This window comes from Erinaceus europaeus, chromosome 2 (assembly GCF_950295315.1).
Source record: "Erinaceus europaeus chromosome 2, mEriEur2.1, whole genome shotgun sequence".
In the NCBI taxonomy this organism is placed as follows: Eukaryota; Metazoa; Chordata; class Mammalia; order Eulipotyphla; family Erinaceidae; genus Erinaceus; species Erinaceus europaeus.
The window spans coordinates 140,831,870-140,853,804 of record NC_080163.1 but is presented as its reverse complement, the minus strand read 5'-3'; the positions used below and the strand labels follow the sequence as shown (position 1 = coordinate 140,853,804).

Sequence of the window (21,935 nt, the reverse complement as noted above, 5' to 3'; positions counted from 1 at the left end):
CAGGTGGGAACCAGCAGCTTGAACCCGGATCCTTACTCACTGAAGTGCATGTGATTAACCAGGTGTGCCACCACCTGGCCCCTTTAATTTTATATTTATAGATTTATCGCATAGAGACAAAGAGAAACTGAGGAGGAAGGGAAAGATGGGGAGAGAGAGAGACCTGCAGCACTGCTTCACTGCTTGTGAAGTTTCCTCCCCTGCAGATGGGGACCAAGGGCTTGAACCCTGGTCCTCTTGTGGTTGGTGATGTGAGTGCTCAATCACGTGCACCACCTTCTAGTCCCTTCAGTCCAACTTTTTCATATGGAAAGGACAGAGACAGAGAGAAAGATAACATAGCACCAAACTTCCTTTATGGAAGGCCAGGCTCAAAACTGGCTAGTGCCCAAGACAAAGCAAATATACTATCCAAGTGAGTTACCTTCTCTACCACCACCAGTACTATCACTGGGGCTTTGATACCTATATAATGACTCCACTACAACCTTTTGATTATCAACTGAGAGAAACTTTGGTAGTGTCTCCATCTATCTATCTGTCTATCCATCTATCTATCTATCTATCTATCTATCTATCTATCTATCTATCTGTCAAAGCCAAAAATAAATAAGCAAGCGAGGTCGTATGTATGACTGATTTGAGTAGGCTTCAGGTAAAAGGAGACAAGATAAAAGACTTGTAAATGGGGAGTTGGGCGGTAGCACAGCAGGTTAAGCTCACATGGCACAAAGCCCAAGGAGCAACGTAAGGATCCTGGTTCAAGCCCCCGGCTCCCCACCTGCAAGGGAGTCACTTCACAGGCGGTGAAGCAAGTCTGCAGGTATCTTTCTCTCCTCCTCTCTCTCCTTTTCTGTCTGTCCTATCCAATAACGATGACATCAATAACAACAGCAAGGGCAACAAAAGGGGATAAATAAGTAAATAAATATTAAAAAAAGAAAAAAAAAATTAAAAAGACTTGTAAATGGGGAGTTGAGCGGTAACAAAGCGGTTTGCTTAAAGATCCAGGTTTGAGCCCCTGGCTCCCCACCTACAGGGGAATCGCTTCACAAGTGGTGAAGCAGGTCTGCAGGTGTCTATCCTTCTCTATCCCTCTCTGTCTTCCCCTCCTCTCTCTATTTCTCTCTGTCCTATCCAACACCGAAGACTCCCATTTTATTTATTTTTATCAGAGCACTGCTCTGCTCTGGCTTATGATGTACAAAGGATAGAACCTGGGCCGTTGGTTCCTCAGGCATGAGAATCTTTGCATAACCATTATGCTATTTCCCTTTCCCACATGTGCACTCTACTGGATATACCACCACCCAGTACCAGATCTAGTTTGTTTGTTTCATTTTATTTTCAACAGAGCACTGCTCAACTCTGGTTTATGGTGGTGCAGGGGATTGAACCTGGGACTTGGAACCTCAGGCATGAGAATTTTACACAACCATTATGCTGTCTCCCCAGCCCCAGACCTAGTTCATTTAAATCCAATTTTTACTTGCCCATTCAGTGTATATGTGTTGTGTGTCCCTTGAATTAGTTTATGAACTTAGAACCTAGTTATTTCAGTTTTTGAATCCCTGAAGTCTTTTGCATATTTAACAAGTAGATTGTTGTGCATGTAAAAACTTTTGCTCATTCTCACATTTTTCTGGTTTTGGGAGTTATCTTTTGGCTGTTTGTAGAATTAGTATGTGTATTAGTAAATGCTTACTTCCCTTTTGGTTCTTTTATCTTTATTTTTTATATATTTATTTATTTGCCTCCATGGTTATTGCTGGGACTCAGTGCCTGCACTACAAATCCACAGCTCCTAGAGGCTATCTTGTCCCTTTTGTTGTCCTTGTTGTTTATTGTTGCTATAGTTATTATTGTTGTTGTTATTGCTGTCATTGTTGTTGGCTAGGACAGAAAGACATTGAGAGAAGAGGGGAAGACAGAGAAAGAGAGAGAAAGACACCTGCAGACCTGCTTCACCGCTTGTGAAGTGACCCCCCACACACACACAGGTGGGGAGCTGGGGACTCCAACCGGATCCTTACGCAGGTCTTTGCGCTTCGCACCACATGCACTTAACCTGCTGTGCTACCACACGGCCCCCTTGGTTCTTTTATAGAGTGATCTTTAGGCCCAATCTCTGGCTGGAGGCTACCATTAAGAAGTACCTCTACCCCACCTGCAGGGGAGTCGCTTCACAGGTGGTGAAGCAGGTCTGCAGGTGTCTGTCTTTCTCTCCTCTCTCTCTTCCCTTCCTCTCTCCATTTCTCTCTGTCCTGTCCAACAATGACAACATCAATAACTACAACAATAAAACAACAAGGGCAACAAAGGGGAATAAATAAATATTTTTTTAAAAAGAAGCACCTCTTACTGTAAACCCTGTATCTTATAAGGATCTGGAGAGTGACAGAGGTAATAAATAGCACACCATTATATACTTAATGACACCTTTAATGCTATTTATCATGTAACAATTATATAATGATCTGATTGGGATCTTCATCAACCAAAAGTCCATTGTGGGTAGACCACCCATTTTGCTCACTACTGTCTCCTCAGCATGTAAAGTAGTGTCTAGACTATTTTAGTCAGTGAGTAGATCTTTGATAAGTGAAGTTTCCAGAGCCTTATGCCACTTTTATGGGATAGAGAGAGACACTGTCATTATCTTGAGTAGGTGGTGATCTCTCATAGCATCTCAAGCTGGCCGAGAGAGATAACTTACCAAGTAAGGACCTGGGCCTTGCCATACATATGGCCCAGGCTTAAGTCCTAGTACCACACAAGGGAAGAATATCAGGTACAGTAGGGCCTCTGTGTGAACCAAAAGTCAGGAAGCTTTGAGACAGCACACGCAAAAGGTCCTAGCTACACACATGCATTTGCTCACATACAGCATCTCAATCCCTACTCACCTGATAATTTCTCCTAAAATGCAGTCTTCTTCCTTAGCTAGTCCTGATAATGCAGCAAGCAGCAATTTAGTTCCCCAGCGCCCTGGACTACAGCATCTCAGACCCTGATTGGGAGCCTGATTACTTTTTCTTCATTATTGGCAGGTTGTGGACCTGGCTTATTAGCAGATGCCAAGATGCGGGTATTTGAACGTTCAGTATATTTTGGTGATTCCTGCCAAGATGTTCTTAGCATGCTTGGCTCTCCCCACAAAGTGTTCTATAAGTCAGAAGACAAGGTAAATATATAAATTATTTCCTACTTTTCCATAAAACCTTTTATATTTAAATTGATGGAGAAGTAAATTGAAAGCTCTTTTCTCATCTGTTGGTCAGATTGCCCTGCCTTTCCTCAGAGACTAGGATCCAGTCTGTAGTTGACAGTGCTGACTCAGCACTAGCAGCTGGGGACACACACATACACTTGCTTACCCAGTAGCTTAGTGTTATACAGGAAACACAAATTGTAAACTTCCATTTAAGACAAGATTTTAATTTGTTACTGTTTTCCTCCAACAGATGAAAATTCATTCTCCTTCCCCTCATAAGCAAGTTCCAGCCAAGTGCAATGACTACTTTTTTAACTACTTCACTCTTGGAGTGGTAAGTTATGATTCCTTAGAGAAGGTCGGGTGGGCAGTACTCCAGTACTTTGTACAGCTGTTTTTTAAAAATAATTTTATTTTTTATCTTTATTTATTTATTGGATAGAAAGCCAGAAGTTGAGAGGGAAAGAGGGAGAGAGAGGGGCCAGGCAGTGGTGCACCTGGCTAAATGCTCACATTACAGTGTACAAGAACCCGGGGTTCAAGCCCTTGGGAGAAAGCTTCATGAGTAGTGAAGCAGGGGCTGCAGGTGTCTCTCTCTCTCTCCCTCTCTATCTACCCTACCCTCTCAATTTCTGTCTCTACCCAATAAATAAATATACAAACAAATATTTTAAAAAGATACCTGGTTGGGAGTCAGGCAGTAGTGCAACAGGTTAAGCACACGTGGCACAAAGCATAAGGACCGGCGTAAGGATCCCGGTTCGAGCCCCCGGCTCCCCACCTGCAGTGGAGTTGATTCACAGGTGGTGAAGCAGGTCTGCAGGTGTCTGTCTTTCTCTCCCCCTCTCTGTCTTCCCCTCCTCTCTCCATTTCTCTCTGTCCTATCTAATAATTACGACATCAGTAACAACAATAATAACTATAACAACAATAAAAGGCAACAAAAGGGAAAAAAATAAAATATTTTAAAAAGTTAAAGAAAAAGATACCTGGTTGAGCGCACATGTTACAATGCACAAGGACCCAGGTTCAAGCCCCTAGTCCCCACCTGTAGGAGGAAAGCTTCACAGGTGGTGAAGCAGTACTGCAGGTGTCTCTCTGTCTCTCACCCTCTCTATCCCTCCCTTCCCTTTCAATTTCTGATGGTCTCTATCCAATAAGTAAATAAAAATAATTTAAAAAAATTTTAAAAAGAGGGAGGGAGAAAGAGACAGAGAGACACAGCCCTGCTGCACCATTTGCAAAGCTTTAACCTCTGCAGGTGGGGACCTAGGGCTTGAACCAGGGTCCTTGTGCACTGTAACATGTGCGCCACCACCAGCCCCCTAAAAAATAATTTTAAAGACGTACTTATTTACCAGAGCATAGTTATGACATATGCAGTGCCAGAAATCAAACGGAGGTGCTTAAGTTTGCAAAGGTTGTGCTGTCCCTGCTAAGATACCTCCCCAGTAATGGGAATGCTACTTTTTAAGTTAAACCTTTTTTTAGTTTGAGGGCCTAGAAAGATGGAGTGGACAAACTGGCCCTAACAGCGCTACGTCTAGTTATTGGTAGGTGGGTGGAGTTCAACAATCCTGCATCACAGGTGGAAAGACAGGAGCAAGTGTTCAATAAGCAGCTTTAAATCTAGGTCTGGATCTAGGGAAAGGCTGGCACTTCTGCTCCAGGAATTGTAGACTCCCACTATAAGGGCAGAAGGGAAAGCAGAAGTGTTGGCAGGTCCTGGCATTCATAGTAGCCAGGTTCCTTGAGCTCCTCAAGAATCAGGTGCTTACTGTCAGAAAAGAGCTCTCAGACATGTTTGATTCCCAACCAGTGGGAATTGTAGCCCCTGTGGCTGGTCAAGCCTACTGGAATAGTTTAGGGTGGGGAATCCTCTAGTTGGTTGGGTGGTCTCATCTGTCTTGCATGGCTATTTTGGAAAACAGCTCAGTTACATACATTTGGGGTTGTTTTCTATGAGTGGGGTGCCCTTAGAGGGGCCTCTGCCCTGCCTCAGTAACATCCCTCCCTGGGCATCCTGTTTTCTATCCCAGGACATCCTCTTTGATGCAAATACACACAAAGTGAAGAAATTTGTCCTACACACCAATTACCCTGGGCATTATAATTTTAACATGTGAGTATACCTGTCTCTACCCCTCTGAGAATAAACATTGGGTAGAAAATCACAAGGAGAGCTTGTGACTTTGGATAGTCTGTAATTTTACCTGAACGCTTGTTGTGTCATGGGAACATTTCTTGGGTTTTGGACTTTTTTCTTCCTGGTTTAGTGCCCACTATCACATCTCTCCATTGGACTTACTACACAAATATGGAAAAATAGGTTCAGAAAACTGGGCTGTCTAATCCAAGGTGATAGTCTTCAGACAACAAAGACAAAGGCCTTGGGTTGTTGGGCTTGATTCTGTTTTACCTGGGGTACAAGGTTGAGATATAGTAGGGATTGGGGGCCCAGCCTTTATCTATTTGTCTTCTCGCTCTAGTTATCACCGCTGTGAGTTCAAGATCCCACTAGCTATAAAGAAAGGTGAGTAGTAAATGTTTTTAGGGTAAGGAGTGGATTTTTAGTTAGGCTCATGATGAGAAGGAATAGAAATCAACACTAGAAGGTGGTGATAAATGATTGGGTTTATGGAGACTGCGCACCTGCTTCTGCCCATATCCAGTTAATCTGCTTTGGGATCCTAATTCTGAGGACTGCATTGTTCTCAGTCTTTAGTCTTCTGGTAAAGGTTTTTTTTTTTTTTTCTCCAGGGTTATCGCTGGGGCTTGGTGCCTGCATTACAAATCCACTGCTCCTGTTGGCCATTTCCCCCCCATTTTATTGGATAGGACAGAGAGAAATTGAGAGGGAAGGGGAAGATAAGAGGGGGGAGAGAAAGATAGACACCTACAGACCTGCTTCACCACCTGTGAAGTGCAGGTGGGGAGTCATGAGCTTGAACTGGGATCCTAGCATGTGGGTCCTTGTGCTTCATACTGTGTATGTTTAACCCTATGCATCACTCCCTACCCTCAAGTGAAGGTCTTTACCTATGCATCTGGGACTACTGGTAACTACTGTCCTTACCTGGTTGGTGTAGCTCACACCTGACTGACCTCCCTTCAGCCCTTTCCCCTCTCTCCCTCAGGAATTTGAAACAGTCCATCTCTCCTCCCTCTGTAATCCAAGCCCAGTGCAAAGAGTGGCCACATCTGAATTCTGTGTAGGGGTGGGTTCAAAGGTAGACTGGTTCAGCTTTCAACCATCCTGTGTTCTCTTTTCAGAAAATGCTGATGGCCAGACAGAAACATGCACAACCTACAGCAAGGTGAGTTGAGTTCCTGTTTTCCTACCTGACTTCAGCTTGAAAATGGACATGAGCCATGTCTTCTGGGCCAGCTTTTGGTAATAGGCGTGGTCAGGTACCTGCTAACCCTCCCTCGCACCCCCATCCTTTTTGCAGTGGGACAACATCCAGGAGCTCCTGGGTCACCCTGTGGAGAAGCCTGTTGTCCTGCACAGGTAAGTGAGAGGTTGCTATTTCTAACCAGCCCGATTTGCTTCACACAGCCCAGAAGGACCAGGGAAGCCTAGCAGTGGGTATTACTTAGAAAATACACAAGTTTCTGGTGTTGCTTTAAGCAAACTTCCTGTCTCTTCCCCCCACACACATGTTATTACTGTACCATCTGTTCTGCATGTTAACCTGCTCCACCAAAGTATTTGTCCCCTTGGAATGGTCCCACCTGCCATACAATACACATACTTCCAAGGCCTATGAGGGCCTTGTAGTTAATAGGAAAGGGAGGAAATTTTGATTGACTGCAATGGCCATCCTCCAGCCCCCATTAAAGCTGTTGCCTGCCATAATCAACAGTTTCATATATGGTTGCTATGCTACTTGAAGATCTCTCTCTCCCCTCCTGACACCAACCCAATACAACCACATAGGGAGTCAGGCGGTAGCACAGTGGGTTAAGCACACATGGCACAAAGTGCAAGGACCTGCATAAGGATCCCAGTTCGAGCCCCCGGCTCCCCACCTGCAGGGGAGTCGCTTCACAGGCGGTGAAGCAGGTCTGCAGGTGTCTATCTGTCTTCCCCTCCTCTCTCCATTTCTCTCTGTCCTATCCAACAACAACAACATCAATAACAACAACAATAAAACAACAAGGGCAACAAAAGGGAATAAATAAATATTTTTTAAAAAACACAACCACAATAATTATCTGGACTATGTAGGATTCAGAACTGAGTGAGGCTTATCTCGATACCCAGAAGACCTCAAGGGCCTCTGTGTGAAACAGACATGCACTCACAGCCACGAGAGGTCACTAGACAATAGCCCCCATCCCAAAGGATCTAGGTTCCCTTCTTGGCTTCCACCTTTGTCTGCCCCTCTAATTCTGCCTTCCCCGGCCTCAGGTCCTCCTCCCCAAACAACACCAACCCATTTGGCTCCACATTCTGCTTTGGTCTTCAGCGGATGATCTTTGAGGTAAACCCTGGGGTTCAGTGGTTGGTGGTCATGGCAAGGACAGGCAGATTATGTTTGAGCCTGAGGAGCAAGCATTCAGTGGCTTCACTGAGTGGGTTAGTCCTTCCCTAGTAACACTGTCAACTGGAAATCTAACCTGCCTCTATTTAAGAGTCAGGATACAGAAATTACATTAAGGGAAATCTAGGGCTCCCAGGGCGAAAGCAGTAGTCTATATCCAACATGATGAGTGATGATGGGGATCCATCCCATCTTTATATCTGAAAACATAAGGACAGCAGGAAAGAATCACAGAAGTGGTTCTTAGCCCCCAGGATTGTTGGGAGCCTTGGAGTACTTTGAGAATGATTGTACTATGGTCAGTGGTTCTAGAAGCCCCACTGGATTGGGAGAATGCCCTGTGCTCCTTTTCCCTTCTGGATGCCTTCAGTAGGCTCCCTAGAATTTTACAGATAGACAAATGGATGTAGTGAAAGTTTATGTATGTCATAAAGGCCCTGGGGCAGAGAATGACCACTAGCATGAGTTGGGGTGGTGAGAGATCAGGTCAGTCCTCTCTACAGGTTTGTTTTACATAAAACCTTTAGGCCCCTTCTCTGTGGTCAAAGTTCCAAACCTGATTCCACTGGCAGTTTTTATGGCTCTGACTACCTGCTTTGTGTTGATTCTACTCCTCCCTTGACTTACTGCCCTCTTCTCATACCAGATCATGCAGAATAACCACATTGCCTCAGTGACCCTGTATGGCCCCCCCAGACCTGGTGCCCATCTGAAAACAGCAGAGCTCCCCTAGGGACATCACCACCCATGCCCCTCTGCCCTGTGGAACTGTGCATCGCATCCTTTTCAGTGGGCCTCCAAGTGCCGCCCTGTGGGTTTTCTTGGACACCTTGCCAGTGTTGAAGGGCTGTTGTGATGTTCTGAGGGGGGACTCAGGCAGGGTCCTCTGCCATGAGGTGAGAGGCCCAAATATTCCTCTGTCCATCCTCAGCCTGATGGTGCCAACAAGGAACAGACTGCAAAGAGAAGCACAAACTCTGAGCCTTGATACCTGGACCCAGGAGCTCTCGACTAGCATATAAGGAGGCAGAGTTCTGTCTCCACAAGGCTCTGTGACTGAGGACACAGGCACCCAGGACGAGGACAAGGTCCTGCCTCTGTCCTAACATTGCCATATGATCCTTAAGGCAAGCAGGTAGCATGTCCATAGTACTTGGTTGTGACTTTTGCACTACATCCACTTTAGTTACTTGATGAGCTGGCTGTGGCCAAGGTGGCCCACCTGTCCTTCCTTGTCTTTCTTGCACGTGCTCCTTCCAGGCCTAGTTTGTATACCCAAATGGGTGAAACACAGCTTTCTACCATCTAGGTATTGTCCAGGCCTGGTCCATAGCCCTCTTGGAGCCAACCTTCAAGGTCATCTGTGCCCCTGCTTTGCCCCAACCTGGCTGGCAGGGCTGCATGTTTCCATCCTGTTTGCCTCTTTTATTTAATGCCAAAGTTTTAGCCAAAGACATCTTCCTCTTTTGTTCAGTTTCAGCATTGTGTTCTGCACTGTGGGCTGGCTCCCCTGCCCCAACCCTGGGCAGTGTCCCCTAGCTGGGTCCACTTAAGACCTCTGGGGACTCAAGGAGGGCTGGGCTTCTCAGTCTCTTCGTGGGTCTTGCTAAGGAAAGTAGTATATGTGCTTTAAAAAAAAAAAAAATCCTTTTGAAAAGAATTGAGAAGAGAAATGTATAATTTTATCCCATTTTTAATATTTTGGTCTAGCAACTTGTGATACATAGATGACGATTTTGTGAGTTTTTCAAATGTGTGTACAGATTTTTGTAAATATGACTTTTGTAATTAACTCATGTACAGCCTCATCCTGTATAGTTTAACAATGAATGTGCAGGGGTCCTGCCCTGGACTCCTATGTGGTTACTGGGCCTACAGCTAGGCTTGTATGGCACTCCTGTGACTTTGTGATTGACAGGTGTCTTCCCATTTGGACTGTGGCCTGGCCAGAGATCCCTACACACAGCCCACTGTTGGGGGCAGCTGGGACTGTTCCTATTCTCCTGGAATGGGGGGACCTTTCTCATCCCCAGCCCATAACCCCTCCAATAAAAACCTATGCCCTCAGCAGCGGCCCACCATGTTCCGTTGCTGGGATGTTTGTACTAAAATAAGTATGAAGGTGTTGATTTTTTTTATGAAGGCATGATTGAAGTATAAAGGAAATTTATTATAGTTGGAATCGCCTTAGGGGAAAAGAATCCTTGACTCCTGCAAAATGTAGGCAGGGGGAGCTTCCAGTAATAGGCTGGCATACTTGTGTGGATACCTGTGTGATGGGTAATTGGGAGAGGGCAGTGGGAAAGGAGGGTCAGAAAAGAGTGTGCAGTACATAGGAGTTGGCGGTGGTGCAGCAGGTTAAGCACACGTGGCACAAAGTGCAAGGACGGGTGTAAGGATCCCAGTTCTAGCCCCTGGCTCCCACCTGCAGGGGAATTGCTTCACAAGTGGTGAAGCAGGTCTGCAGGTGTCTGTCTTTCTCTCCCCCTCTCTGTCTTCCCCTCCTCTCTCCATTTCTCTCTGTCCTATCCAACAACAACATCAATAGCCACAACAATGTTACACAACAAGGGCAACAAAGGGGGGGGGAGTGCAGAACTCAGAAGGGGTTGGTTTCAGGAAAGCAGAACTCTATGACCTAGACACGACAGAGAATACAATTTGGAAGGACAGATGGGAAGCAAAATGCCTACTTTCTGACTGAGTTGTGGCAGAATCTGTGCAGTTCCTTGAAGGTTGAGGCCAGCCCCTCACTTCCCTGTATGGCCTAGCCTCAGAAAACCTGCATGTGTCTGCATCATCCTAGGGGTTCCAAGTCAATGAGAGTAGTTCAACTACGCAGCCCCTGCTGTTACCACCACCCCTATACACACACTAAGAAGACATGTTTTATCCTGCTTTGCAAAGAACCTGGTGCTCCACCACCTCAGTCTTAACTCAAAGGGTCACTATTAGATTGGTTCCAGACTAGTCCCCAGTAGGTTGACTCAACTCACTCTTCATACTTCAACACCTTGTGGAGCAGACACATAGTGATCTGGGGTTGAATCCTGAACTCTGCCCCTTTCTGAGGAAGAGACAAACTGAATCTGCCTGGAAACCTCCCCCTTCAGATTCCCCCCACATCCTGCGTCTGATTGAGGCTGTGGCACGGTGACTAGGCGCCCCATTGGAAGGGGCCTGCAGTGACAGGCTGAGGATGTGCACAGGCTTGTCTGTGCTGCCCATGCAGCAGGTGCCACATGAGCCAGATGTCAACAGCCGAGAGCCCGTGCACTACAACCAGCTCTCGGTAAAAGCAGGGGTCGAAGGTACGTAGGTTAGGAGCTGCTGATGGCTGGGGGATGCCAAAAGTGCGGAAAGCTGGGTGAGGCTCGGGTGTGAGCCGCAAGCGCTGCAGACACATGCCCAGAAAGACATCGTCGATAGGAAAGAGCTCAACCTGTGAGCAGGCACCAGCCAGCCGGTGCAGTGTGGCTCCTGATAACACGAAACCGCCCCCTCCTGCGTAGGCCGGATAGACAGGGAGGCCGTACACAGCCTCGGGGATGTAGTACTTGCTGGCCCTTTTGCGGATCGGCCGCGCCTGCAGGATCACGTCACCCGCAAGCAGGTCCTGCCCCGGGTCCCGCGACGCCAGGAATTCCAGCAGGTTGCCTACATGCACAAACACATCTGCATCGCCTTTGAAAACGAAGCTCACTTCGGGGCAGTGGGATGAGGCCCAGGACAAAAAGTGAATCTCCTTGAGCGTCAGATTGAAGAAAGTGTCATGGAAGGCCCAGAGCAGGATGTCGGCATAGACGCGGCTCTCCGCACGCAGCAAGGCGAGCCAGTGCGTCTGCACCGCACGTCCCTCCGCGCCCCCCTCCGCGCCGGGCACGCCCAGCAGGAAGACGCGGCGCACGAGCGCCCCCTGCACGCGGCCCTCGGCGCCCCACGTCTGGCGCACGGCCTGGCGCCGCTCGAAGTCGGCCGCCAGCGACTTGACAGCGATGAGCAGGTGAGGCGGACGGCCGCGGCATTTGTGCGGCTGGTCAATGAGCAGCGGGAAGCGCCGCTGGTCCTTGGCGCGCAGGTAGCGGCCAAAGTCAAAGGGCCCCGTGGGCGTGGGCGTGGGCGGCTCTGGCTTGTCCTCCTCGTAGACTGGCGGCGCCGCTTCGGCGTCCGGCACCTGGAAAGCGCGGGGCCCCGGGGTGGGCGCCCGAGCCGGTCTCCCTCGTGCTTCCGGCGCGCTCGTCGTGGGGGCCGCGCCGTCGCGCTGCGCGTAGAGCAGGAGGCCCAGCGCGGCGCTCAGGAGCAGCGTGAGCGACGCCTCCCCGCGGAGGCGCAGTCGGCGCCCCATGTCCCTGTGGCGGCAGCCGGGGCCGTGAAGAGAAAGTCAGGGGCTCGCGGGAGCGGGGCTCACGGGTGCCGCCCCCAGAGGAGGGGGGAGAGCCCACGCGCCGGACCCTCAGTGCTGTCCTGCTCCGTCCCTTGCGCCCCAGGTTAGCACCCCAGATGGGGAAGGAGTCCCTGGCAGCCAGTTCTCAGCCCCTTGCTTCAGCCCAGGAGCCTCGGCCCCGCCCCTTCTGCGCCCCTTCTGTCCTTCCAGACCCCCCTACTTTGGTCCTTGGGATCCCGACACTCACGCTCGACCCCCGGGAGCGGCGTGGCCCCGACAGCCAGGGCCTCCGCTGCTCAGCGCAGGACCCCAAGGCCGCCTTAGGCCCGGCTGCGCCAGATGCAGCGCTGGCAGGAAAGGGGGCCGGGACCACTGCCACGTGACCCTCCAGCTGTGCGGCCCAGACTTCTGGAGCTCCGCCCCGGCGCCGCAGTCTCCGAATGGGGATTAATCTCAGGATGCTCAAAAGCAGCTCTGGAAATTCAGTGGAAGTGGCTTCAGCCTTTCCCGAGAGTAGGAAGAAGCATTGACCTTACTGAACAGTGCCTCCCCCACCCCCCTATATGGAGCAGTGATGACTTGGCAGGAGCCCCGGGTAGTTGGGTTCCAAACCCCAGGGGAGAGTTTTTAGGCAGTGACCTGACCACCATCCAGGCCCATCCTGGAAGCACCTCTCCTGAGCTCACCAGCTGCCCAGGTTCCTCCGGACAGGGAACATGGCTGCCTCTTTAGTTTTTTTTGTTTGTTTTTAATATTTATTCCCTTTTGTTGCCCTTGGTTTTTTTTTTATTTTTGTAGTTATTATTGTTGTTATTGGTATCGTCGTTGTTGGATAGGACAGAGAAATGGAGAGAGGAGGGAAAGAGAGGGAGAGAGAAAGACACCTGCAGACCTGCTTCACCGCTTGTGAAGCGACTCCCCTGCAGGTGGGGAGCTGGGGGCTCGAACCGGGGTCTTTACGCCGGTCCTTGCACTGTGCCACCTGCACTTAACCCACTGCGCTAGCTCCCGACTCCCACCTCTAATTCGTAACTCTGCCATGCCCCCTAGCAGACACAGAACCAGTCAGTTGGTTCAGTTTTCACAACCTTGCCATCAGTTCTGATTGCTCTTGCCTAGGAGAGACAGCCCTGAGGATTATACATGCAGAAGAGCACACTGCTTATTACAGAAGCCATCCGACCTGCACCCCATAGAGATAGGACCTAGGGGGAGTTGAATTGTTAAGTGGAAAACCGAGAAATGCTTATAGACGTACAAACTACCATACTTTACTGTTGACTGTAAACTATTAACCCCCCCCCCAATAAAGATTTAAAAATAGAAGAGCACTGCTCAGATTTTCTGGAATTCAGGATTCTTTCTGCTGTCCTTCCTTGCCCTGCTCCCCGTCTGCCCACTGGCCTAGAGGGCAGCCCTGTCTGCTTTAACTTCACAGGTTAGCACTTCAGTCTGTCTCCCCAGAGGCAGGTTTGAGTCCCCTAGTGCCCTGTGCCCCAGGCCAGTAGTCTTCTGCCTATAGAAATAACTGCCTGAGCTGCTATAGGCTGGGTTGGGCTGCCTCAGTTTGGAGAGATGCCTGGAACTGCAGGCAACTGTTAAGGCAGGGTTGTGTCTGGGATCCAGATGGGCAGAGCAGTGCTCTGGAGGTGGAGGACTCAGTCCTTGCCTAGCTCCGCAGCCTGCTCTCTTCAGAGCTTTCAGGTCTCATCCCAAGCAGTTGGTCTGGAGGAATAGACAGCCCTCTTCCTCCCCAGTTTCTGAGTACATTCTTTGGGAACAAGTACTACTATTCAGCACCATCCAATTCCTATTGGCTATGGCTGACACTGACAACTTCTTCCTGTCAATATTCTCCTTAGAGAACAAAACCTCCATCCTAGGCTTCACTTTCTTCTGCTCAGACTTTTCAGCTCTACTATGGCTTTCTCTTCCTCACTTCCTGTTCCCTCATGGGAGCCCCAGCATGTTCCAGAAACAGCCCCCACCTAGTAATCATCCCTAGCCCCAGAGAACACTCCCCTGCTTCCATCCAGCTGTAGCTTCCACAACAGGTGGGTATTCCCTACCTTCCAAATCTCCTGGTTTTCCTCCTCACTCCTTGGGCTGCTCCTTTTCTGGTTTTGTATTTTTCAGTAGTAATCCTGTGTTTCACGTGTTCCCACTCATGCACTGATGAATCTTTAGTCTTGACCCTCTTTTGAACTCAGAACTATAGACCCAGCTGTCCTGATTCTCTCCATTGAAAGACCTACAAGGGGAGTCAGGCAGTAGCAAGGACCGGCATAAGGATCCTGGTTCAAGCCCCTGGCTCCCCACCTGCAGGGGAGTTACTTCACAAGTGGTGAAGCAGGTCTGCAGGTGTCCATCTTTCTCTTCCCCATCTCTGTCCTATCCAACAATGGCAACATCAATATCTATAACAATAAAACAACAAGGACAACAAAAGGAATAAATATTAAAAAAAAAAAAAAGACCTACAAGTTCATACCTGGGTCTGGAAGAAGTGCTGGCATGGTTGTTTTGAGAACTGGATAAAGCATATGAGGTATGCGGTGCCACGCTCAACCCCTGGCATCCCATGTGCCAGAGTGATGCTCTGGTTCTCATTAATAAACATATATGTGTGTGTGTGTGTGTGTGTGTATGCATTTTTTTTTTTTTGCCAGACCACTGCATAGCTCAAGCTTATGGTGGTTTAGGAGATTGAGTGGGTGACTCTAGAGCCTCAAGCATAACTTTTTTTTCCCCCTCCAGGACTGTTGCTGGGGCTAGGTACCTGTACCACAAATTCACTGTTCCTAGAGGGCATTTTTTCCCATTTTGTTGCCTTTGTTGTTGCTGTTGGATAAGACAGAGAGAAATTGAGAGGGGGAAAGACAGACACCTGCAGACCTGCTTCACCCTCCCATCTCCATCAGATTTCCAGTCTTTTTTTTTTTTTTTTTTTTCCCTCCAGGGTTATTGCTGGGCTCGGTGCCTGCACCATGAATCCACCGCTCCTGGAGGCCATTTTTCCCCTTTTGTTGCCCTAGTTGTTGCAGCCTCGTTGCGGTTATTATTGCCATTGTTGACGTTGCTTTGTTGTTGGATAGGACAGAGAGAAATGGAGAGAGGAGGGGGAAGACAGAGAGAGAGGGGAGAGAAAGATAGACACCTGCAGACCTGCTTCACCACCTGTGAAGCAACTCCCCTGCAGGTGGGGAGCCAGGGGCTCGAACCGGGATCCTTACGCCAGTCCCTGCGCTTTGCGCCACGTGCGCTTAACCCACTGCGCCACCGCCCAACTCCCCAGATTTCCAATCTTAAATTCAAACTGTAAATGGCTTATAAAATCCCATGCTGCCTTCCCACCCATCAGCTGTTAATCTGCCAACCCTGACACCCGCTTTCAACTTTCTGTTCTAACACCCCTCTCTCTCTCACTTTCTGCAAGTACTCACATAGGCTGGTAACAACAAGAATGTTGTTGGAGTTGGGCAGTGATGCACTCAATTGAAAATACATGTTATTGATTGCAAGGACCCACTCAATGTTAAGCCCCCAGCCCCTACTTGCAGGGGGGAAGTCTCATAAGCAGTGAAGCAGTACTTACTTAATTTATCTATGCCCTATTAAATTAAAAAACTTAAAAAATGTATTTTTCCTTCAATTCAGAAGGTAGTGCAGTAGATAAGGTGTTAGACTTTTAAGCATGAGGTCCCAAATTTGATCCCTGTTATTGCATGTGCCATGATGCTCTGGTACTCTCTTCCCTCTCATATATAAATCTTTAAATATATATATATATTTCCCTCCACCAACTCCCAAACCCCTTCTCTCTTCACACTCTTAACTCTCTCAGAAAATCTAACCCCTAACCTGGCTAGGTTGCTGCTCTGTGCCTCCCCAGCTCCCTGTAGTTTTCACATCAAAGAAGTAAAGGAGATGGTTCAATAAAGCCTAGGGTTGCATATATCAGTAAATTGCAAGTTCCATTCCCAGCACTGCGTGTGTCTGAATGATGCTCTGGTTCTCATTATCTCGCGCTCATTCTCATTAATAAGTGAAATTTAAAATAAAAACATTTTATTACTGTTGCTAATATTTGGAGCCCCCACACTGTGAACTGAGGGCAGTGTGTCTTCTTCACTACAGTATTTGAAGCTTAGAGACAGCAGGTAATTTTTTTTTAATAGAGCACTGCTGGGCTCTGGCTTGTGGTGGTACTGAGGACTGAATCTGGGACCTCTGATACCTCAGGCATGACGTGATTGTGAAGAGTCCACAGATTGCCAGGATCCTCTCTTCTAAGAGGGGAAGGGTAAGACAGTCCTCTCGAGCAGGTCCCTTGAGCTCTCTGTCTCCAGAGACTGAATCCCCAGTGGCACCTGCAGTAGGCATGGTGTCTGTCCAACTCCTGCAGAAGGCAGTCTGCCCAGCAGTCTGAACTAAGTCCAGCTAAGTGTAGTCTTAGGGGAGGTCAGCAGTGGCAGCAGAACGGGCCCGAGGATCAAGATGCTGGAAACCTGGCGGAGCCACCGCCTCTTCCTCTTGCACCCTAGGCCAGGCTGCCATCAGGATTCGCCAGGCCCAGCAAGTCCTCTGCCAGGCTGGTGAGCTCGTTCTCCTCGAGCGCCTCCACCAGGCGCTGCAGGGTAGCGCGGCGACCCTCGGCCTGCACGAAGCGCCTCAGCAGCTGGAAAGCTTGCTCATACAGCCCCTCTCGCTCGTACTCGTAGGCCAGTGAGTCCAGCGCCGGGTCCCGCAATGCGCGGCAGCTGCGCTGCAGTGAGCGCCCCACCTTCCGCCATTTGAGGCCCACTGAGCGTGCAAAAGTCTGTTGGTCCTGGAGGCTCAATGGCCGGTTCACTGCAAGGGGCGGGTAGTGGATTGGGAGGAAGGGTGAGCCGAGCCCCAGAGCCTGTGCCCTCCAACCCGGCAGACCTGGCTCTTCCCCAAGCAACCTTGCCTCAAAGCCTCCGTGTGCATCTCACCTATGGGCTGCCCCTGGAATAGAAAAGTCTGGCCAGATGGTGATGACTTCTCCGACGGAGAGGGGGCCGGTGGCTGCAAGGGGGAAGGAGCTACATCCTGGCCTCCAGACCCACAGGACAGATTTTGGAGGGCAGCTTCCAATTCAATGAGTTCCTCATCCCTGAGCCGATCGGGCTGGGGGGGGGGGGCGGGGGGAGGTGTGGCATTGGTGGGGAACTCAGGGATGCCCATCCCACGCCACCCTCACTCCAGCCCAGCTGCACCTTCTGGGCAAAGATGCAAGTTAGGCAACGCTCCTCATCTGTTAGCAAGGTGTCCAGCCTCTCCTCCCCGGCGCGCAGCTCCAGTTGCAGCTGCAGCGGCACAGAGTGCAAGTGCGTGGTGAGCGCCGCCGCCAAACTCTTCTGCAGTGCGGAGCGCAGCGCCCCCTCGCGGTAGGCACTGAGGAAGCAGCAGCAGGGCTGCCGCCCACTGAACCGCACCTGCACGATCAGCTGCGGATCACTGCGATGGATCTTGAGTATTTGCAGCGTATCTGGGCTCCCACCGTTCTCTGCGAAGGTGGGCAGTCAGGTGCCAGGCATCCCCACTGTGGGGTGTTCTCCAAGCAGTCGGAGGAAGGGGGAAGCTCGAGGTCTGACTGCATCCCCACCTCGAAGTGCAAGGTAACCCCAGATCATCCAGCCGGGAACAAAATTAGGATAAACAGCAAAATACCCAGTGGTCCAGTAGGTGGCACAGTGGGTAAAGCTTTGAACTCACAAGCATGAGCTCCCAAGTTTGATCCTCAGCATCACATATACCAGAGTGATACTCTGGTTCTTCCTCTCTCTCTTTCCTCTCTCTCAGTAAATAAACATATCTTTAAGAGAAAAAGAAAGTTAGGTCCCAGGTTTGACTCTCGCATTGCACGTGCCACAATGGTGCTCTAGTCCTCTCCCCTATCACATGTCTTTCTCTCTCTCTCCACATATATATATATATATGTATATGTATATATATATATATGTTTTGTTTTACCAGAGCACTGCTAGTTTTGGCTTATGGTGCAGGCAATTGAACCTGGGACTTCCAGAGCCTCAGGTACAAAAGTCTCTTTGTATAACCATTATGACCATTATGCTATCTACCCCCACCCTATATATATATATTCAAGCCCAGAATGAAAGCCAGGACCAGAAGCACCCTATGACAGAGTGGATGCCACCCTAGCTCATCCCTGAAGCACCAAATGCCAACAGGCAAAAAGGACTTGAGAGGCTTGTTCCCAGATAGCCAAGCTGCCTTGGTATACTGCTTGGTATGCTGCTGGGGGGAGGAGAGACGCAGGAAGTATCAGGTCTTGGGCGTCTACCAAGCACAGCTGCTGTTCCTGCAAGAGCAGCTCTTGCTGCCCTGGAACTGGGGTGGGATTTCCCAACCAGCTTCAGTCTCCTGTGCCTTCTACCCTGAAATTGGAAAGGTGGGACTTAAAGGTAGTTAATAGGGAGGAATCTTGGGGAAAGAGTGCTACAGTAAATGAGGAAACTCGGAAAGAGATGAGCCACTAATAGAAAGTAATGGATCAGCAGGCTGTGAGGTTGGGGGGGGGGGGGGTGCATCAAGCAGTAGGATGTTAATATAGCTAGGACAAGAGGACAAATTTCTAAACCCAAGGGCACAAATACTTAAGCAGAGGAGACAGAACCAACAAGACCAAATATCTCCTCTGCCTTGTCTAGCAAGTATCTTTCCTCAGAGATTGAACACAACAGGCTGGTGAGATGGCACAATAGTTACATAAATAACTTTCATGCCTGAGGCTCTGAGAGCCCAGGTTCAGTCCCCAGCATCACCATAAAACAGAGATGAGCAGTACTGTGATTAGAAAAAAGAAAAAAGAAAAGGAGAACAAGGTGGAGGAGGAGAAGAGAAGGAGGAAGAGGAAGTGAGGGAAGTGAGGAAGAAGAAACAAAAATAAAATAGAGATTGATCACAACAGGTCAGAGTTGAATAGATGGGGGGGAGCTCAGCCACTAGCCCCACCCCTGAATGAAAAGGACCTCACCCCACCCACCACCCACACACCTGTCAAAGCAGTCCTAAGAGCGCTGTACACAGCCACCTTCTGCTGGGGCTGACTGTAGACATCTGACAGGACCACCTTGTCCAGCAAGGACTCCACAAACAAGTATGCACTGCCCACACACTCCTCCAGTCCATTTGGCCCAGCTGCCATCTTGCCTCCTGAAGACACAGACAGATCTAGCGTTCAACCCAGCCTTAGAGACAACTGTCAGGTCCCACATGATCCTGCTCCTCCTTCACAGCTGGCACCCTTGTGCTTCTGGCTCACCCCAGCCCAACCCAGCTCAACTCAACTCAACCTAGACTAACAGTGAGGATTATGCCCTCCACTGCCATTTCAGAGAAAAAGTACAGGGTCCCAGTGGTGAAAGAAGAAGGAGGAATGGGGAGTCGAGTGGTAGCGCAGTGAGTTAAGCGCAGGTGGCGCAAAGCGCAAGGACCTGCAAGGTTCCCGGTTCAAGCCCCTGGCTCCCCACCTGTAAGGGAGTCACTTCACAAGTGGTGAAGCAGGTCTGCAGGTGTCCATCTTTCTTTCCCCCGTTTTCCCCTACTCTCTCTACTTCTCTCTGTCCTATCCAACAACAACAATATCAATAATAACTACAACAGGGGAGTGGGCGGTAGCGCAGCAGGTTAAGTCCACATGGAGCAAAGCGCAAGGACCCACATAAGGATCCCAGTTGGAGCCCCCGGCTCCCCACCTGCAGGGGAGTCACTTCACAGGCGGTGAAGCAGATCTGCAGGTGTCTGTCTTTCTCTCCTCCTCTCTGTCTTCACCGCCTCTTTCCATTTCTCTCTGTCCTATCCAATAACAACATCAATAACAACAACAATAATAACTACAATAATAAAACAACAAGGGCAACAAAAAGGGAATAAATATTAAAAATAATAACTACAAATAATAATATAAATAATATTTATAATAATATAAATAATATTAAAAATAAATCTTAAAGAAAAGGGAGGAATGATCCTGCCCCCTTTCAGAGAAGTTCTGCCCCCTTCTCAGGCCAGAGTGTCTCTTACCAACATTAACAGAGACACATCATCCATCCTGAATGGTGTCCATGCCCTACAGCCAAAAATTCATGCCCTTGTGTATTCTTAGCTTGAGAGCTCCCGATAGGAACATAGCTCCCACTCTTCAGGTTTTCTCACCAATGCTTGAGTTCAGGCTCCCTCAACAGGGTCAAAGGTGTGTATACTTTTTCTGGTACCTTCTCCCTAAAGTTCCCTTCTCTGCATGTAAGTTGGTGCCGGCTAGGGCTACCCCTATCTATCCTGCTCAGCACTCCTAAAAGAGCACCATAAGTAGATGTCAAAAGCCAGAGAGTAAAGACTGAAGGGGCAGGAAGTGGGGTCCTAAGGCCATGTTTCTAGGAAAGGGGTAGGATATGTACCCAAAAGCAAGGAAGCCCACCTGGCCTCATGGCATGACGTGCTGGGGGTCAGTGCAGTGGTTCCCTGGCTGGCAGTCTTGCTGACTTTCTTGATTTAGAGCTAGGCCATTGTCAGAAAATAGGTAAAGATAAGAATACTGCTGGACCCTGACTCTGGACAGTGAATGAATATGAACTTGAACAATTTGGGTTAAGTTCAGCTCCAAAGGATTTATATAAAGAACAGGGGGATACTTTAATTTACATAACTGATAAGGCCAGGGTACAGCTCAATTCAGGGGAACAATGTGGCTAGAAGTGCCCCTCTTCATTTTTGGCTCTAAACTGTTATTTTTCAGTTTCATTCTCAGCCAGACTCTTCCCCAGCAGTGGCAGAGGAAGGAAGTCAGAGCTTTGGCCTTGTCCCTGAGAATGTGGTAACCTCCAAACGTTTCTTCCTTGATGTCCTGGTAGCACTCCACCTGAGGGTGCTCACCCAATAGATGACGTCGCACTCCAAGAAGTGGAAGCAGAGCCCGGACAAACCAGAGTTTGCTCATCAGACCTGCAGGGAGGCACTGGAAACATGTCCCATCACAGTCACTAAAACTACAAGAATGAGAGAGGTCAAACAGGCCGGGGCTGAGCCCTTTGCTCTTTCATATTCCCCCTGGAAACTCTACTTAAAGTAATCTTTTCAAAGCAATCCTTCTTGGGAACCCCCTGCACCCCACCACAACAGCCTGCCTCTCTGCAAGTCGGTCAGGATGTCAGGGATACTTACCAGAACTGAGACTCTAAGACTCAAGAAAATCCACCCCCTACCACACCCAACCTTTGCACTTACCTGGCTAGGAGCCCAGTTAGCACAGCCCAAAAGTCCCGGGGCAGATCCACCTCCAACCAGCTGAGCCCAGTGGCCCCACCAGCCTGCGAGTCCCCACATCCAGCTGCGTGGCTCCTAAGCTCTAAAGGACGCTTCCCAAATTCCCATTATCTCCCTCTATGGCTGGGCAAGGCATGGGGGTCTGCTCACAGCAGCGGCCTGGCCCTCTCACCCGCAGGACTCTGCCTCCCTTCCAAAACCTCTTGGCCAAGAGAGGCCAGGGGGCCAAGGTCAGGTCCCAGCCTCCCACGGAAACACCCCATCACGCTGCTGCGTCTGCCGCCGCCGGGCCGGACCGGGCCGGGCCAGCCGCGGCAACCACCTGCCCGCCCCTCGCTTCTGCCTCTGCTCCCGGCGGCACAGCCCCCTCGGCACTAACCTGGCAGCCTGGGCCGGGCCGGAGCCCCTATACGGTCCAGCTCCACTGGTGTCTCGCTGCTTCCGGGTGTGCGCGGAGCTCAGGGGCGGCGCCCCAACC

The 21,935-nt window shown here is 49.5% G+C and overlaps 3 protein-coding genes across 9 annotated transcripts in view; 1 reads left to right on the top strand and 2 right to left on the bottom strand.

Annotated features, from left to right (window-relative positions):
• The window catches only part of PHAF1 (phagosome assembly factor 1), a 43,339-nt gene extending 33,463 nt beyond the window's left edge, over positions 1–9,876 (top strand). For both annotated transcript variants that reach the window (XM_007517748.3, XM_060185382.1), the window contains 8 exons: positions 3,051–3,184; positions 3,465–3,548; positions 5,254–5,336; positions 5,704–5,747; positions 6,488–6,531; positions 6,667–6,725; positions 7,629–7,701; positions 8,408–9,876. In XM_007517748.3, coding sequence (XP_007517810.1) covers positions 3,051–3,184; positions 3,465–3,548; positions 5,254–5,336; positions 5,704–5,747; positions 6,488–6,531; positions 6,667–6,725; positions 7,629–7,701; positions 8,408–8,494 — 608 coding nt within the window. In that variant the 3' untranslated portion in view covers positions 8,495–9,876. The remainder of the gene's footprint in view (positions 1–3,050; positions 3,185–3,464; positions 3,549–5,253; positions 5,337–5,703; positions 5,748–6,487; positions 6,532–6,666; positions 6,726–7,628; positions 7,702–8,407) is intronic.
• On the bottom strand, positions 9,439–12,893 carry B3GNT9 (UDP-GlcNAc:betaGal beta-1,3-N-acetylglucosaminyltransferase 9). The gene has a single exon (XM_007517787.3). It carries the CDS (start codon positions 12,104–12,106, stop codon positions 10,919–10,921), a length of 1,188 nt encoding a protein of 395 aa, XP_007517849.1. The 5' UTR covers positions 12,107–12,893; the 3' UTR covers positions 9,439–10,918.
• A 3,303-nt stretch (positions 12,894–16,196) lies between these two features.
• TRADD (TNFRSF1A associated via death domain) lies at positions 16,197–21,930 on the bottom strand. Of its 6 annotated transcripts, XM_060185371.1 has the most exons (7): positions 21,837–21,929; positions 21,068–21,180; positions 19,190–19,348; positions 17,605–17,675; positions 17,386–17,475; positions 17,122–17,296; positions 16,197–16,996 (listed from the first exon to the last, which is right to left on the bottom strand). In XM_060185371.1, exons 2-7 carry the CDS (start codon positions 21,129–21,131, stop codon positions 16,686–16,688), a joined length of 870 nt encoding a protein of 289 aa, XP_060041354.1. In that variant the 5' UTR covers positions 21,132–21,180; positions 21,837–21,929; the 3' UTR covers positions 16,197–16,685. The 6 variants fall into 6 exon arrangements, with proteins under 6 accessions (XP_060041354.1, XP_016041351.1, XP_016041353.1 ...); XM_016185865.2 differs by having other exon boundaries at positions 17,386–17,675; XM_016185867.2 differs by having other exon boundaries at positions 17,386–17,675; positions 21,068–21,149; positions 21,837–21,928.
• Positions 21,931–21,935: the final 5 nt, after the last annotated feature.

Bases quoted from the DNA above. Each gene is read 5' to 3' on its own strand.
- TRADD (XM_016185865.2), bottom strand. From the start codon at position 21,131: ATGAGCAAACTCTGGTTTGTCCGGGCTCTGCTTCCACTTCTTGGAGTG. The intron at 17,676-19,189 runs GTGTGTGGGTGG...CCACCTTCGCAG, and splicing joins TCTTAGGACTGCTTTGACAG to AGAACGGTGGGAGCCCAGAT. The intron at 17,297-17,385 runs GTGCAGCTGGGC...CCCCCCCCCCAG, and splicing joins CTTGCATCTTTGCCCAGAAG to CCCGATCGGCTCAGGGATGA.
- B3GNT9 (XM_007517787.3), bottom strand. From the start codon at position 12,106: ATGGGGCGCCGACTGCGCCTCCGCGGGGAGGCGTCGCTCACGCTGCTC.